General features: G+C 34.4%; 2 protein-coding genes across 2 annotated transcripts; one reads left to right on the forward strand and one right to left on the reverse strand.

Annotated features, from left to right (window-relative positions):
• The first annotated feature begins 864 nt into the window (after window positions 1-864).
• On the forward strand, window positions 865-1,797 carry LOC131908216 (olfactory receptor 5M9). Its single transcript, XM_059259265.1, has one exon. It carries the CDS (start codon window positions 865-867, stop codon window positions 1,795-1,797), a length of 933 nt encoding a protein of 310 aa, XP_059115248.1.
• A 6,528-nt stretch (window positions 1,798-8,325) lies between these two features.
• LOC131909315 (olfactory receptor 8U3-like) lies at window positions 8,326-9,291 on the reverse strand. Its single transcript, XM_059260833.1, has one exon. The coding sequence runs from the start codon at window positions 9,289-9,291 to the stop codon at window positions 8,326-8,328; it is 966 nt and encodes a 321-aa protein (XP_059116816.1).
• Between the last annotated feature and the right edge of the window lie 4,811 nt (window positions 9,292-14,102).

The raw sequence follows: 14,102 nt of genomic DNA on the forward strand, positions 1-14,102 counted from the left end.
GAAAGCTCATGACTTCACCTGAATGTCATAAACTGAAGGAACCTTAGGCTGTACTAAGGATATTTGTATATTCTCAATGCAGCTTCACTGATAAATATTAATTTGTGTATGAACATTTTACAGTATGTTTTGTATACCAATATCATCAAATTTCTGTGTTCCTCAAAATGAGTATAGAAATGAATTAATTCTGATTTTGTTATTCATGCTGAAATTATAGATTTTACAAAATCTACAATGAAGAAATATTTGCATAATAGTTTCCCTAAGAGGTAATAATCAACTCTTTTTTTATTTATTCATCTCTCATAAAATACATCTTGACCACAGTTTTCCCCTTCCTGTTGTAAGAGATTTTCACATGAGTAATATTAATTAAAACTAATTTGTAAATTACCCCCAAATAATATTGGATTAGCAGAAATTAATTACAATTTGAGTGACTACATGTCAATTTTCATTATATGATTGAGTATTTAGGATAAGACATGCTAAATAAGAGATAATCATGCAGTAAAGCATCACTATGGAAAACTGGATCTTTGAGTTCCTGCAGCTTTCATCCTTCTAACAATTTATAACATTTAAAATTCCTTCACAACAGATTTATTAAAATTCTGGATGTCTATACCAGGCTACCCTGTAGCAGATTTGAAAATTCACAAGCTTTTCTGTTACATGATCAAACAAACCATTTTACATGTTGGTATATTTAATTCCAACAGTAGACATATGAAAAAAATCTGCAACATTTTATAAAGTGTATACCAAGGATAGAAAATTAAATAAAAACTTTTAAGAATAAAAAATGTATTTATAAATATGTTTTTTCTTTCCAGGAAGCATAGACTTTGTATTAAGGCAATGCCAAATTTTACAGATGTGACAGAATTCCTCCTTGTGGGCTTGACAAGACGTCAGGAACTCCAGGTCCTCTTCTTTGTGGTGTTCCTGGTGGTTTACATGGTCACTCTGCTGGGCAACATTGGTATGATCATTCTGATCAGCGTCAGCCCCCAGCTTCAGAGTCCTATGTACTTTTTTCTAAGTCATTTGTCCTTTGTGGATGTGTTGTTTTCCTCCAATGTTACCCCCAAAATGCTGGAAAATTTACTATCAGAAACAAAAACCATTTCCTACGTGGGGTGTCTGATACAGTGTTACTTTTTCATTGCCCTGGTCCACGTGGAGGTCTATATTCTGGCCGTGATGGCCTTCGATCGCTACATGGCCATCTGCAATCCTTTGCTCTATGGCAGCAAGATGTCCAGGGCTGTCTGTGTCCGCCTCATTTCTGTGCCTTATGTCTACGGGTTCTCTGTGAGTCTTATCTGCACTCTGTGGACGTATGGTTTATATTTCTGTGGAAACTTTGAAATCAACCACTTCTATTGTGCTGACCCTCCTCTTATCAAGATTGCCTGTGGAGGAGTGCATATCAAAGAGTACACGATGATTGTTATTGCCGGAATTAACTTCACATATTCCCTGTCAGTGGTTCTCATCTCTTACACGCTCATTGTAGTCGCCGTGTTGCGCATGCGCTCTGCTGATGGCAGGAAAAAGGCATTCTCCACCTGTGGATCACACCTGACAGCTGTTTCCATGTTTTATGGAACCCTTATATTCATGTATCTCAGAAGACCAACGGAAGAGTCTGTGGAACAGGGAAAGATGGTGGCTGTGTTTTATACCACTGTGATTCCCATGCTGAACCCCATGATATACAGTCTCAGAAATAAAGATGTGAAGGAAGCAGTCAGCAAGGCAATAGCCAAGGCAAACTTAAGAAAATGACATTGAAGCAGATATTTTATAGGCCTGTTAATTCAAATGTATATGACTAAGCATAAAATCTCTAGCTTGAAAATCTTTCTACATACAACCCTTGTACAAATCCAGCTTCCCACAGTGATGCTTTACAGCACAAATGTCCCATATTAAGTACGTTTTTCTCTTAAATACTCAACCATATTATAAAAACTTACATGATTTAAGAACTTGTGTTAATTCAATTATTGGAAGTATTTGCAAATAAGTTTGGTTAACAAGTATTAAAGTACAAGTCCCTTACTAGAGCTGAATGTTACCTCTTAAGGCTTTTGTTAACCATGTCTGTCTTTACTATAGATTTTCCATAAAATCTATAGTTTCAGCAGGAATGGCAAAACTCATTTATTTCCAAGGACTTTTAAACTTGACGATCTTGATATACAAAGGATACTATAAAATGTTCATATGCAAATGAAATTTTAGCCCAGAAACTATATTGAGAATATGCAAGTATCATACATAGTACAATCTCCTGAAATATCTACTTTTCATTAGCCAATACTGTTTGTGTTTCAGTAATTTGCTTTCTTATGTGTTTGAATTCTCAGTTAAATGATAAAATGTCTTGTACAAAAGACTTTCTTTTTTTTTTTTTTTTTTTTTTTTTTGGTTTTTCGAGACAGGGTTTCTCTGTGTAGCTTTGCGCCTTTCCTGGAACTCACTTGGTAGCCCAGGCTGGCCTCGAACTCACAGAGATCCGCCTGGCTCTGCCTCCCGAGTGCTGGGATTAAAGGCATGCGCCACCACCGCCTGGCTACAAAAGACTTTCTTGTCTTCACCAAACCAAAGAGAAGTAAAGGATAAATTCTGTGATATGTTAATCTGACTTTTAGGTATAAAGTCTCACTATATGACAACATTGCTGTTTCCTCCCCTTTCACAGGGGATTAATTTAAAAGTGAATAGTCTCCCACCTGCTTCAGGCTGTTAACCAGTCCACTAAAGTCTCACTAGAGTATGCATTCAAATGTGATCAGTACAGTTAAAAATTGTAGCCTTTTGAGGCCCAATGTAAAATCCTAAAAGGTTAATTTATCTTGATGGGTCTATCCACCCTTACTCATTCTTAGTTTGTTCTTGCTGAAGGCAAAGGGCACATTTATAAATACTTGGCAAATACTGCTCTGTTACCAGCACACAGCAAAATGGAAAGGAGTCATTCCTGATGGTTGAGATTATTTTTGAGTAACTATTATTTCAGTAACAGAGATACAGAATCGAGTATATGCAAGAGGAAACAGAGTAAGAGAATGAAAGATGGTAATTTAAACACAGAGAGTAATGATACTCCTGGTGATTGTCAAATGATTCTTATCCAAAGATTTAGAATGCATCTTAAGAAATGTAGAGTGCTAGTACGTACAATTCTAAATTTTGATATTGAGGGTAGGATGGCATTAATGATTTGAACTGTGATTGTGCTTGCAACTTCTTTATGTTTTCAAACTCCCTATAATTACTTCATTGGAATTAGAATGAAATATCAATTCTAGAGTTTCTCATGGAAAATCTCTAGACTTGTAGCTTGTCACAATGTTCCTGGTACTGTAACTTAGTGACTAAGTTTTTTGTGATGGTCATGTCAAGAAATCCCTTCAGTATACATTATTTCTGTTTCTATTTTAGAAAAAAAATTGATACTCAAACTGTGTAACCTTGTTTCCATCTTTTTATTTTCAGCTAGGTGTAGTTTTAATACTAAGCTTTAGCCATAGAAAGTACTTAAAACTTTCTATTCAAGGCTTCAGTCAATAGACTTTCTCCTCATCTTTAAAAAATGTTCCTCTGCTCTCTGAAGGACTAATGGTAGTAATTAGTTGTTGAAGAAAAGGTGATCGTGTACTCCAATGGCATCACCATTGATCCCCTTCCTTTTTCCAATAAATAATCTCCTGTGCAGATGCAAGCAAATCTAATAAAACTAATACACACACACACACACACACACACACACACACACACACGTGTACACCCATACATTACACAAAAGTAAGAAGGGAACTTATTGGAAAATAGAAAGGTATCAGAGGGAGAGGGAGGGGCATGTGAGATAATAATGGGGGTGAAAGTGATTAAAATTCATATACATTTGTGAAATCATCAAAGAATAAAAAGTACTGTGACTGAAATGGCTGTGTTAGATCATGACATGAGTTCATGTATTATCCACACCCTAACTTCTGTCTTGCTATATCATTGCATTTAAAGATGAATCTTTTATTACACTTAGGGTACCCTAATGCTTCCTTCTACTGATTATCATATTCTGGCTCATGTTATGTCTTTGAGTTATCACTTACTTCTTTGAACTATTGAAGCTCTCCAATGGTTAAATTAGTACCTTGAGAAGAAAGTTGAATGGATGGTTAATGTGTAAGATGGTGATTAATGAAGTTGGCTGGGACATATGTAAAAATTAATTCTAAAATATAAAACCATAATTTAGCCATTTTTATGGCTTGAAAAATAAATCTCCACAAAATCCATATGCAAAAGACTTTGCTATCAACTGTTGGTGTTGTAAGAGGTGATGAAAACTTAGGGCATGGACCCAGATGGAAGAAGTTCATTACTGAGGTGTGCCTTGGAAGGGGACATTTTGATCCCAGTGCCTTCCTCAGTCTACTTGCTTCTGTTGCAGCCTTCCCACCATGATGTTCTGACCTACTACAGGCTCACAGAAATATGCCCAAAGAATCATGCACTAAGATTTCTGAGACTGTGAGCCTAAATACATTGTTCCTTCTCTAGGTTGATTTTCTCTATTATTTTGAAAATTTGAAAATTAATATAGTCAATGTATCTTACTTCATTCCATGTATTCATTATGAGTGAGTTCTGGTAATACAACTATTCTTGTAGCTATTTCTTTCACTTAATTGAGACTTCCATGCTTGCCTATTCTGTGAAAATGACAAATTTTCATATTTTAATGGATGAATAATATTGTATTGCTTCATATATACCAGTATGATGTATTCATCCATTGATGGACATTTAGTTTATTAATTTCTTGCATTTAATACTGTGAAGAGAGCTGAAAAAATAATTAAATATATTGATGTTATTTCTTTTGAGTCTGTGACTAACTGTAGGATCGCTAGGTCATATAGTTGTCCAACAGTTAATTTTTTGAAGAACCTACCTGTGATTTTCAATAAAGTCCATACCATTTTACTTTTCTGCCAAAAATGTGTAATGGCTTAATGGAGCTAGAGAGGATAGGAGAAAAGAACATTGTTCAAAAAATCTAAAGCAGTAGTTGGAAAGCATAAATAATTTCTAGTTTTGTATAGCATAGCAGGGTAACTATAGTCATTCATAATTACGTTATGGAATATCTTGAAAAAGATTTTGAATGTTTCAACTCAGAGAAAAGGCAAATGTTTCAGGTGGAAGTTGTGATAGTTATGCTGTTTTGACAAGTACACAATTCAGGCATATATCAAAACATTACAATCAACCCTACATTTGTACAATGTAAAAAATTTAATAAAATAATAATACTTCAGAAAGCAAAAGAATATATCGAAATAGAAATTTCAAGACATTATTCACCCAGATTGTGGTTTGGCTAAGTGCTGCCTATGGGTTAAAACTGGCTTACTGTTCATTCTGTTTTCATATGGCCTGGGCACTAAAATACATATTTAAATGGCTGAAAAGGAATGTAATATTTAATATCACATGTACTTGGCATGAAATTTGAATTTTAACATCCAAAAGACTTTTTTAAATTTAAAATCACAAAACACATAGTTCAATGTGATGAAAACATCATCTCATTAATCTCTAACATCCAAATTTAATCATGACATTTGTTCTAAGATAATATAGAATGACTTAAGCCCATAAAATTTTCAAAGATGAGTTCCTGACTTAATTCTTTTTTGTAACATAACTTAGGACACTGAGTGTCCTAAGATGTAGTAAGACAAATACTTCATATTTTCTTTCATGTGGATTCTAGTTTCAATTCTGTTGTTTTTTGTGTTTGACATGAGCACATTTGAAAACTAGGAAACTCTAAAGAGTCCTCACTAGCAAACATAGATATTAGAAGAGAGGTAAAATGAAAATAGAAAAGGGAACTTCTGGGAACAGATAAGCATGGAGGCAGGCATAGATTTCAAAAAAAATGAAGAGGCAGTGTGAAAGATGGGTTAATCAAAACGAAGGACATATACAGAAGACAGATAGAAGCTTACTCTCTTGAAACACAATTAAAATATTTGGAGGAGATAACAGAATACTTGAGATATGAAAGAAAGATGTCAAGGGGATATTGTGTTTAAAGGTTTATATGGAAGGGAGGCAGAGAGATGAGGAATAGAAGGGAAGTGGTGAGTTAAACAAAATTAAACATATATGGACAAACCCATGAAGACCTACTAGTTTTTAGATAATTTAAAGTATGATTTCAAAAATGTAGTTTGTACAAAGGTCCCCTCCCAGGCAGAAAACGTTACTCCTAGAAGGCATGGATTATTACATTCTAACACATGTGAGCTACCTCATTATGTGTTTTGTGTTACTTTCTTAACTACTACTCCCAAGCAGAGCTCGACTCTTAGACTCCTGACAGCTGCAGTATTGGCTAATTAGTTTTAAGACACTGCATTTTATACTCACTCTATTGCAATATCTTCATTTTTTTCAAGAATTGAAAAAAAATTGAAATCACTACTTTGCTTAGGTAATTGAGACATAAGTTTTCAGTTTTGCTTCAGATAGGTAACAGAAAGAAATAGTCTCCAGAAACTGATTTTCAGATTTCTGTAATGAAAATGACAACTTGTCAGTGTATGTGTTAATTGGTTCCAAGAAAGTTTTTCTAAAGTGATAAATATAAAGGGATTAGATAAATGGACAGATGATAGATGATAGATAGATAGACCTGATATGTTCCAAAATAAGTTACTTGCAAATAAATATCATATGTATTGGTAGATGATGATTGAATTCAATATGAGTTGTATATCTTGTGAACTCAAATATCTTCCAGGCTCAGGCTGAAGGCTTTAAAACAAGCTGATGGCATACATCCCAGAGTCTAAAGTCTCGAAAACCACGATCTGGTGCCTGAGGGAAGGCAGATATCTCAGCTCAAAGAAGCAAGAGAAAATCACCCTTCCACTACATTATTTGTTCTGTTTCTGTCTTCAACAGATCAGGCTATGTCTGCTCACATTAATGAGAGTTGTCTCCTCTGCAGATTTTATGTGCTAATGTCTTCTAAAAACACCCCCATGGACACATCTAGAAATAAAGAATTGGCATTGTATAGTCCACTTGGCACATAAAGTTAACTGCTACCTAAAGTAATTTCCAAAAAAAAAATGTGGTTGTTAATGGTACAATAAAAAGTGATGGCTAGCATATATGGTACAGATAAGGAGCAAGAAGTTACATAGGATCATGAGATATCCAAGGGCTTGGAGAAATATCTCAGTGGTTAAGAGCACTTGCTTTTCTTACATAGGAGCTGGGTTAAAGACTCAGCACCAACTGGTGAGTCAGGGAATCTGACACTCTCTTCTAGTTTTCAAACATACCAGATATGCACATGATGAACTTACTTATATGCAGACAAAACACTTATTTGCACAAAAAAAGAAGAAATAAATTCTAAAAAGGTTTCTTAGAAGATCACATCTTTGGTTCATCTATTATCTTTTACTAATGTACTAAACAGGAAAGAAAGTAGAAAGCCAGAAGCTAGATTTATCAACTGTATAGGAGCTTTCTGTTCAGTGACATCAGAGCTACACATGCAGTCAACAATCATTTATTACAACCTTAAACTAGTGTTATTTGAAAAAAAATCTTGTGTGTGTGTGTGTGTGTGTGTGTGTGTGTGTGTGTTCATGTGTAAGCACAGGCACACCTGTGCCAAGATATCTGTGTGGAGGTCAGACAATAACCTCTGATGTTGGCTTTCACTTCCTACATTGTTTGAGACAAGGCCTCCTACTGTTCATCATTGACTATACCATGTTGGTTGGCTTATAAGCTTCTGAGATACTTCTGTCTCACCCTCCCATCTTCCCATAGGAGTACTGGGATTATAGATGTCCATTCCCATGTTCAAATTTAAGTGGGAACTGCAGATTCAGAGTCAGGATTTCATGCTTGTAGGATAAGTGCTTTATCAACTAAATCATCCCCTAGAAATATATCTTCTATTTATCTATCTTTCTATCTTTCTATCTACCTATCTGTCTATCTATCTATCTATCTATCTATCTATCTATCTATCTATCTATCTATCTATCTCTATCTATACATCCATCTATCATCAATCTATTTGTCTGTCTGTATCATTTATCTCTTATCTGTCTACTTCTCTACCTATCTTCCATTGTGTTTGTCATGCTACCGAACTCTAACATGTACGTAGAAAATGGAAGGTCTTTACTTATTAGAAGTATGATAAAAATTACTTTATTTCAGAGATACAAAAGATATGTCTGTACATCACATTGGTCCTGATCAAGAAATTCCTTTCTTAAGGTGCCTTAGAGGTACTACATAGCATTTTTCAAGGGCTTTCCTCAGAGCATTCTTTACCTCCTGATTCCTTAAGCTGTAGATCATGGGATTGAGCATGGGAATGACAATTGTGTAAAACACTGAGGCCATTTTGTCTGTGTCGAGGGAATGGCTTGATTTTGGCTGCAGATACATGAAGATGAGTGTCCCATAGAATATAGTCACAGCAGTGAGATGAGAAGCACATGTAGAGAAGGCTTTGCACCTCCCTTCTGTGGACTGGATTCTCAAGATAGCAGCCACAATGTATAAGTAAGAAATCAGGACAGTGGTCAAAGAACTTATCATGTTGAATCCAGCAAAGATGAATATCAAAATCTCCTTGAGGCTGGTGTCTGAGCAGGCAAGAGCCATCAAAGGGACATCATCACAATAAAAGTGATTGATGATATTGGGACCACAGTAAATCAGTTTGAATGTAACTACTGTGTGGAGCAAAGCAACAGCAAAGCTGTAAAAGTAGGGACCCATTACAAGCCGTAGGCACACCTTCTGGGACATGACCACCATGTACAGCAGAGGATTACAAATGGCCACATAGCGATCATAAGCCATTACTGCAAGGAGGAACATCTCTGAAATCAAGAAGTTCAGGAAAAAACCGAGCTGGGTTGCACAGGCATAGAAAGATATAGACCGTCTATTGGTGAGGAGGGTCTCCAGGAACTTAGGGGCCACTGAAGAGGAATAGCAAAGGTCCACAAAGGCCAGATTACTGAGGAAGAAGTACATGGGGGTGTGGAGTCGAGAATCCAATCTGATTAATGTAATCATTCCTACATTTCCCACCAAAGTCAGACTGTAGACCACTAGAATGAGCAGAAAGAGAATGATTTCTATCTCTCTATGGACTGTAAACCCTAAAAGAATGAATTCTGTCACTCCAGTGTTGTTCTTTCCAATCATTTCTTCAAGTGTTAACAGCTGAAAAGCAAAAGCAAGACAAGACTAAGAAAAATGTTTGGGGGAGACAAAGACATTGTAATCAAATACAACTGTGTTGTGTTATGGTTTGTGAGACAATGTTGTTCAATACAGTAGCATGGCAAATATGTCAATTTTCAACTCTCCCAATGGCTTCTAATTTTCTAAAGCAAACAAAGGTAAATTGTAGAAATAAAAAGAAACTAATTGGGCTGTGGTTATTGTTCAGTGGTTGATATTTCCCTAGCATATAATATCTAAAACAGAAAAAACACTACCCTATCATCCACAATCATATTGCCAATAAGAAAACTTTTCTAATAGTTTGGTGTGGGTGATATGGAGATTTATCATTTTAATTTACTTTTCTCCATTTTAACCTAAAATTAATATTATATATGTTTTAACTGATGTATTCTTCAAAACCTAGACACCAACCATATATATTTACTACTGTTTTGCTATATACATATAAATATATTTCTATCATCTATGTATACATATATGTATGTATGTATGCATGTATGTATGTATGCATGCATGTATGTATGTATGTATGTATGTATGTATGTATGTATCTATCTATCTATCTATCTATCTATCTATCTATCTATCTGTCTGTCTACCTACCTACCTATTTATCTATGCCACCAGAAAGTTTCTCCCCCAACCATCTAACTTCTCATTGGTAGAGCCAAAGCCCATTTTGAAAGAAGGGTGGTAGAATGAATCTGATGAACTCACCTGGGTAATTAAAACAATTTCAATAATTCAGATCAGCACTTTGGGAGGCAAATGAAATAGGAAACTAGACAGTGATTAATACTGATCAATATTGCTCAACTTTGGCTGTGGGGATGTAAAGATTGCACCTCATTTCCAGTCCTCCGTGTTCTCTCTTTGGATCCTGAGAAGAAAACAATGAGGACTTTGTTGGCACAGGGTACTTTCCTTTGAAAGTTCACCGAAATAAAGCTTGTTTTCCTTCCTGGAACATCCATAGTAAAAGAAAAAGTTATTAAACACATGAAGTCCCATCAGAACCATTTTTTTTTCTAAATTTCACATCTTGAAAAGACTACCTTCCTTCTTGTGTATTGTCTCCATTCACGAGTCTGTATTTGACATATACTTTCTTTCAAACCGTTCAAAATTTCTTTTATGAGAAAGACAATTCTCAATCAAAAAATGTTATTTTTGCACAAGAACAGTTTATTCTATTAATCAAATTTTCTCTAGCATTTGCAAGAGCCCAGGAGCAGTTGAGGGAATATTTACTTTGTGCAAAGGATTGTTGAAATGCTGTATGTGTGGGCATCAGCTTTTTTGTGTAGCTTCAGCACAGCTGGACAATTTCTGAGTAGGAAAATTAATGGAAGACTTGAGGGAGGGTCTACAGCAAACCATCAGTAGAATGTCTCTTCTTACCTGGTTGTGGAAGAAATCATGGCCTGAGTGCTACCATTCTCTATAAGGCTCTTCTCTAAGTTAGTGAGTGATGCTAGCGTATATATGTCACTGTGATGTTTCTTTTTCAGTGTGAATTCCTAGTATTCTTTACACAGTAGTCTCCAAGGCCACTGGCTCTCCTGGGTCTTATTGGCATTTGGTAATTCTAAGGAGAAAATGACTGGCCTCTGAAGGCAAAGGTATCATGAGGTCATATTTGAATTAGAATTATCTCACTCACCATGGAGTAACAGAATTTGCTTATCTGTATGAATTCTAATTTGTGCAAACAGCACAAGACTGAGCTTGAATGAATAGTAAACCATGGAAGTAACACACCTCTTTCTATTGTAATTACTTTGTTTTTACCTTCATCTCTTGCTTTGTTTCCAGCTTAGTTAGGGGATTTCAATTGAATAGTTTGTTTTAACAGCTCCTAATATTGTGTTTTATATCTATGAGTTAGAGATTTTTTCAACATTTTTTTTACAACTTTTTTATTTATTAAGAAATTTTTTTATTTGTTTTAACTACCAACCACAGATCCTCCTCTCATCCCTCCTCCCACTCCTCCCCCAGCCTTCACCCCCTAACCAGGCTCCCATCCCCTCCTCCAAAAAGGTAAGCCCTCACATAGGTAGTCAGCAAAGTCTGGTACATTCAGTTGAAGCAGCTCCAAGCCCCTCCCCCTGCATCAAGGCTGTGCAAGGTGTCCCACCATAGGTAATGGGCTCCAAAAACCCAGCTCATACACCAGGGGTAGAGCTAGAGATTTTTAAATATATAATTTATCTCATTTTTTTCTTTTGTGAGTATAAAAATGAAAATGATAAAAATTATCTTTATTTAAATTATACACAGCTAATATTTGTCTTAAAAATATTGTTTGAGAGCTTCATACATTAACACTATATTTACATCACTTTCACCCATCCCATCCACTTCAAACTCTCCTGTGTCCTCTGCCTCCTAAATCCATGGCCTATATTTTTAAATATTATTACATCTATATGCATATATATGCAAACATGTACATATATTTAAGCATTTACTTTTAAAAATGTATACTCCTCATACTTTCATATAATCAGTGCAAGCTTAAAGTGACTGTCTAAACAACTGACCATTTAAGGAATTGAACAAGTTATCTACAGTATTCACTCACAATAGGAATTTAGACAATGTTTTTGACTAAAATAATTTAATAAAAATCAACTATATACTTATATGCATGTAACAATGATTAATAAAAGAGAGGTCCTGAGTTAAAAACATAGACAAGAAGAAGGTTTGGAGGACGAAAGTGAAGTGAGAAATGATAATTTTATAAAAATCTCCAAAAGCAATTAAAATCAACTAGTTGCTTCATAAAGTTTAAATATCTTGGAATTTAAAAAATACTAATACATGTAAGATAATTTACTATTTCTTTGATTTTTGTAAAAAAATCTTTCATGTCATAAAGTATATATAAATTTATACTCAAAATACAGTGTAAAATATATGTAACCATCCACTCATTGTAAATACTCATTAAGATAGGGAAAACTTGGTTTTTCCCACCGTTTATTTTGACTTTTAAACTAGTAATAAATACAACATTTATTTACATAATTTTTTCTTTTAAATGAGTGATAATGTCATCTGACACAAAAGGAAGAAAAAAAATAATTTAGGTTAGTACTTTTATGGGATTCCCAAGTTTGTGAACGAACTCTGATTCTTATTCCTTTTCTTGGTCTCTTTTCTTTCTGTTGGTTTGTCTTGTTTTATCTTATTATATTTTATTTTGTCATATTTTTGCTGAAATTCTTAATTTATTAAATTAATTTTTATTAAATTTAATTGATTTTAGTTACTCAACAAGTAGGTACAATACATATATATTTTGAAGCATCTCCCCACACAGTGCCGTCCTCTGAATCTAGACTATCAGGTTCAACATACTGTTGCTATTTCAATCTGGTTCCTATTTGATGCATAGTGCATGGAAACCTCATGTGACAAAAATCCTTTCTCTGAACTCTGATATCCTTCACACCTATTCTTTTGGATTTTGGGCTGATGATAAGGCCACTACATCCTCCACCCACCTATGTGTTAACAGCTACACTGCTTTTATTCACCATTGTGAGCCATATTATTAAAACTGTTATAGAATTAACATCTCTTACCATGACACAAACTGTTTTCTTACATTATGTATTCTTGAAAAATACAACAAAATCATTCATATTTTATGATGCATGTATTTATAAATTATATATGTTACATACCTGTGTAAATTTATGTGTGCACAAGTTTAGAATACATATTTAAAAAGAAAAGCCACTGGTTATTTGATTTTAATTAGACATTTGCAATTTAGTTTCAAGGTAGAATGGACTTCTTTGAAATATTAGAAGTATCCTTTTGTGAAATATACAGTGCTAATTTATTATTTATATTAATTAATATATATATTATATATATCAAATATACTATACTGAATTTTCTCAAGTATTTATATTTTATAGCAATTCTGTGATCCTTTTCTTTTTATATATGTATATGTGTTTACAGTGTGTATGAGGGTATGTATGAAGGATCACCATGCCCACTGGGCATTTACATGAGGGTTGAGATTTGAACTTACATCCTCAAGTTATGCAGATTATAAAGATAATCACTTTATCTACTCAGCCATTTTCCCAGCACCTGCTCTTTCTTTCCTGTGTTATAGTCAGTAGGATTTTGTGACTGACAGTGATGTATGACTAAACAATTAAACATAGGTACATTGGTTTGTATACATAAATATTTGTAACTGGCTTCATAATACCATGTCACTATTTAAATAGTTTTCATTAGCCCTTCTCATACAATCTTCAGAAATAATAGGAAACTGTCTCCTCTTTGCTAGTACTTTAGTCTTTTCACTTTCATTTCTTTGCTAGTTTTTTGCCTCTTCTATATGTCTTCAGTTACCTGCCACCCTCCCAAAGAGCCCTACACTAGAGATTAGAGAGAAACATGTGACGATAAAAGCAACTTCTACTTCTCAATTTCATTTATTTACATGATAATCAAAATTTATTCACAACACAGAAATTTATTATGTTGTGTTTTTATTGCTGCTTTCCTAATTCTATATTTCTGTTTATTAATAAATACTGAAATTAATACTATTATTTCATTGAAAGAATGTCTTTCCTCTTTATATTTTGATTTATTTTTATTTTTATATATGTGCATGTGCTTGTGTCTGTTTGTATGTGTTCATACATGTGTGCAGGTATCAACAGAGGCCAGAAGTGAGTGTCAGACTTCCTGGAGCTTGGTATAGAGGTTGTGAACCACCTTTG

This window comes from Peromyscus eremicus, chromosome 4 (assembly GCF_949786415.1).
Source record: "Peromyscus eremicus chromosome 4, PerEre_H2_v1, whole genome shotgun sequence".
NCBI lineage: Eukaryota > Metazoa > Chordata > Mammalia > Rodentia > Cricetidae > Peromyscus > Peromyscus eremicus.

Excerpts from the sequence above, each read along its gene's own strand:
- LOC131909315 (XM_059260833.1), bottom strand. The coding sequence starts at position 9,291 with ATGATTGGAAAGAACAACACTGGAGTGACAGAATTCATTCTTTTAGGG.
- LOC131908216 (XM_059259265.1), top strand. The coding sequence starts at position 865 with ATGCCAAATTTTACAGATGTGACAGAATTCCTCCTTGTGGGCTTGACA.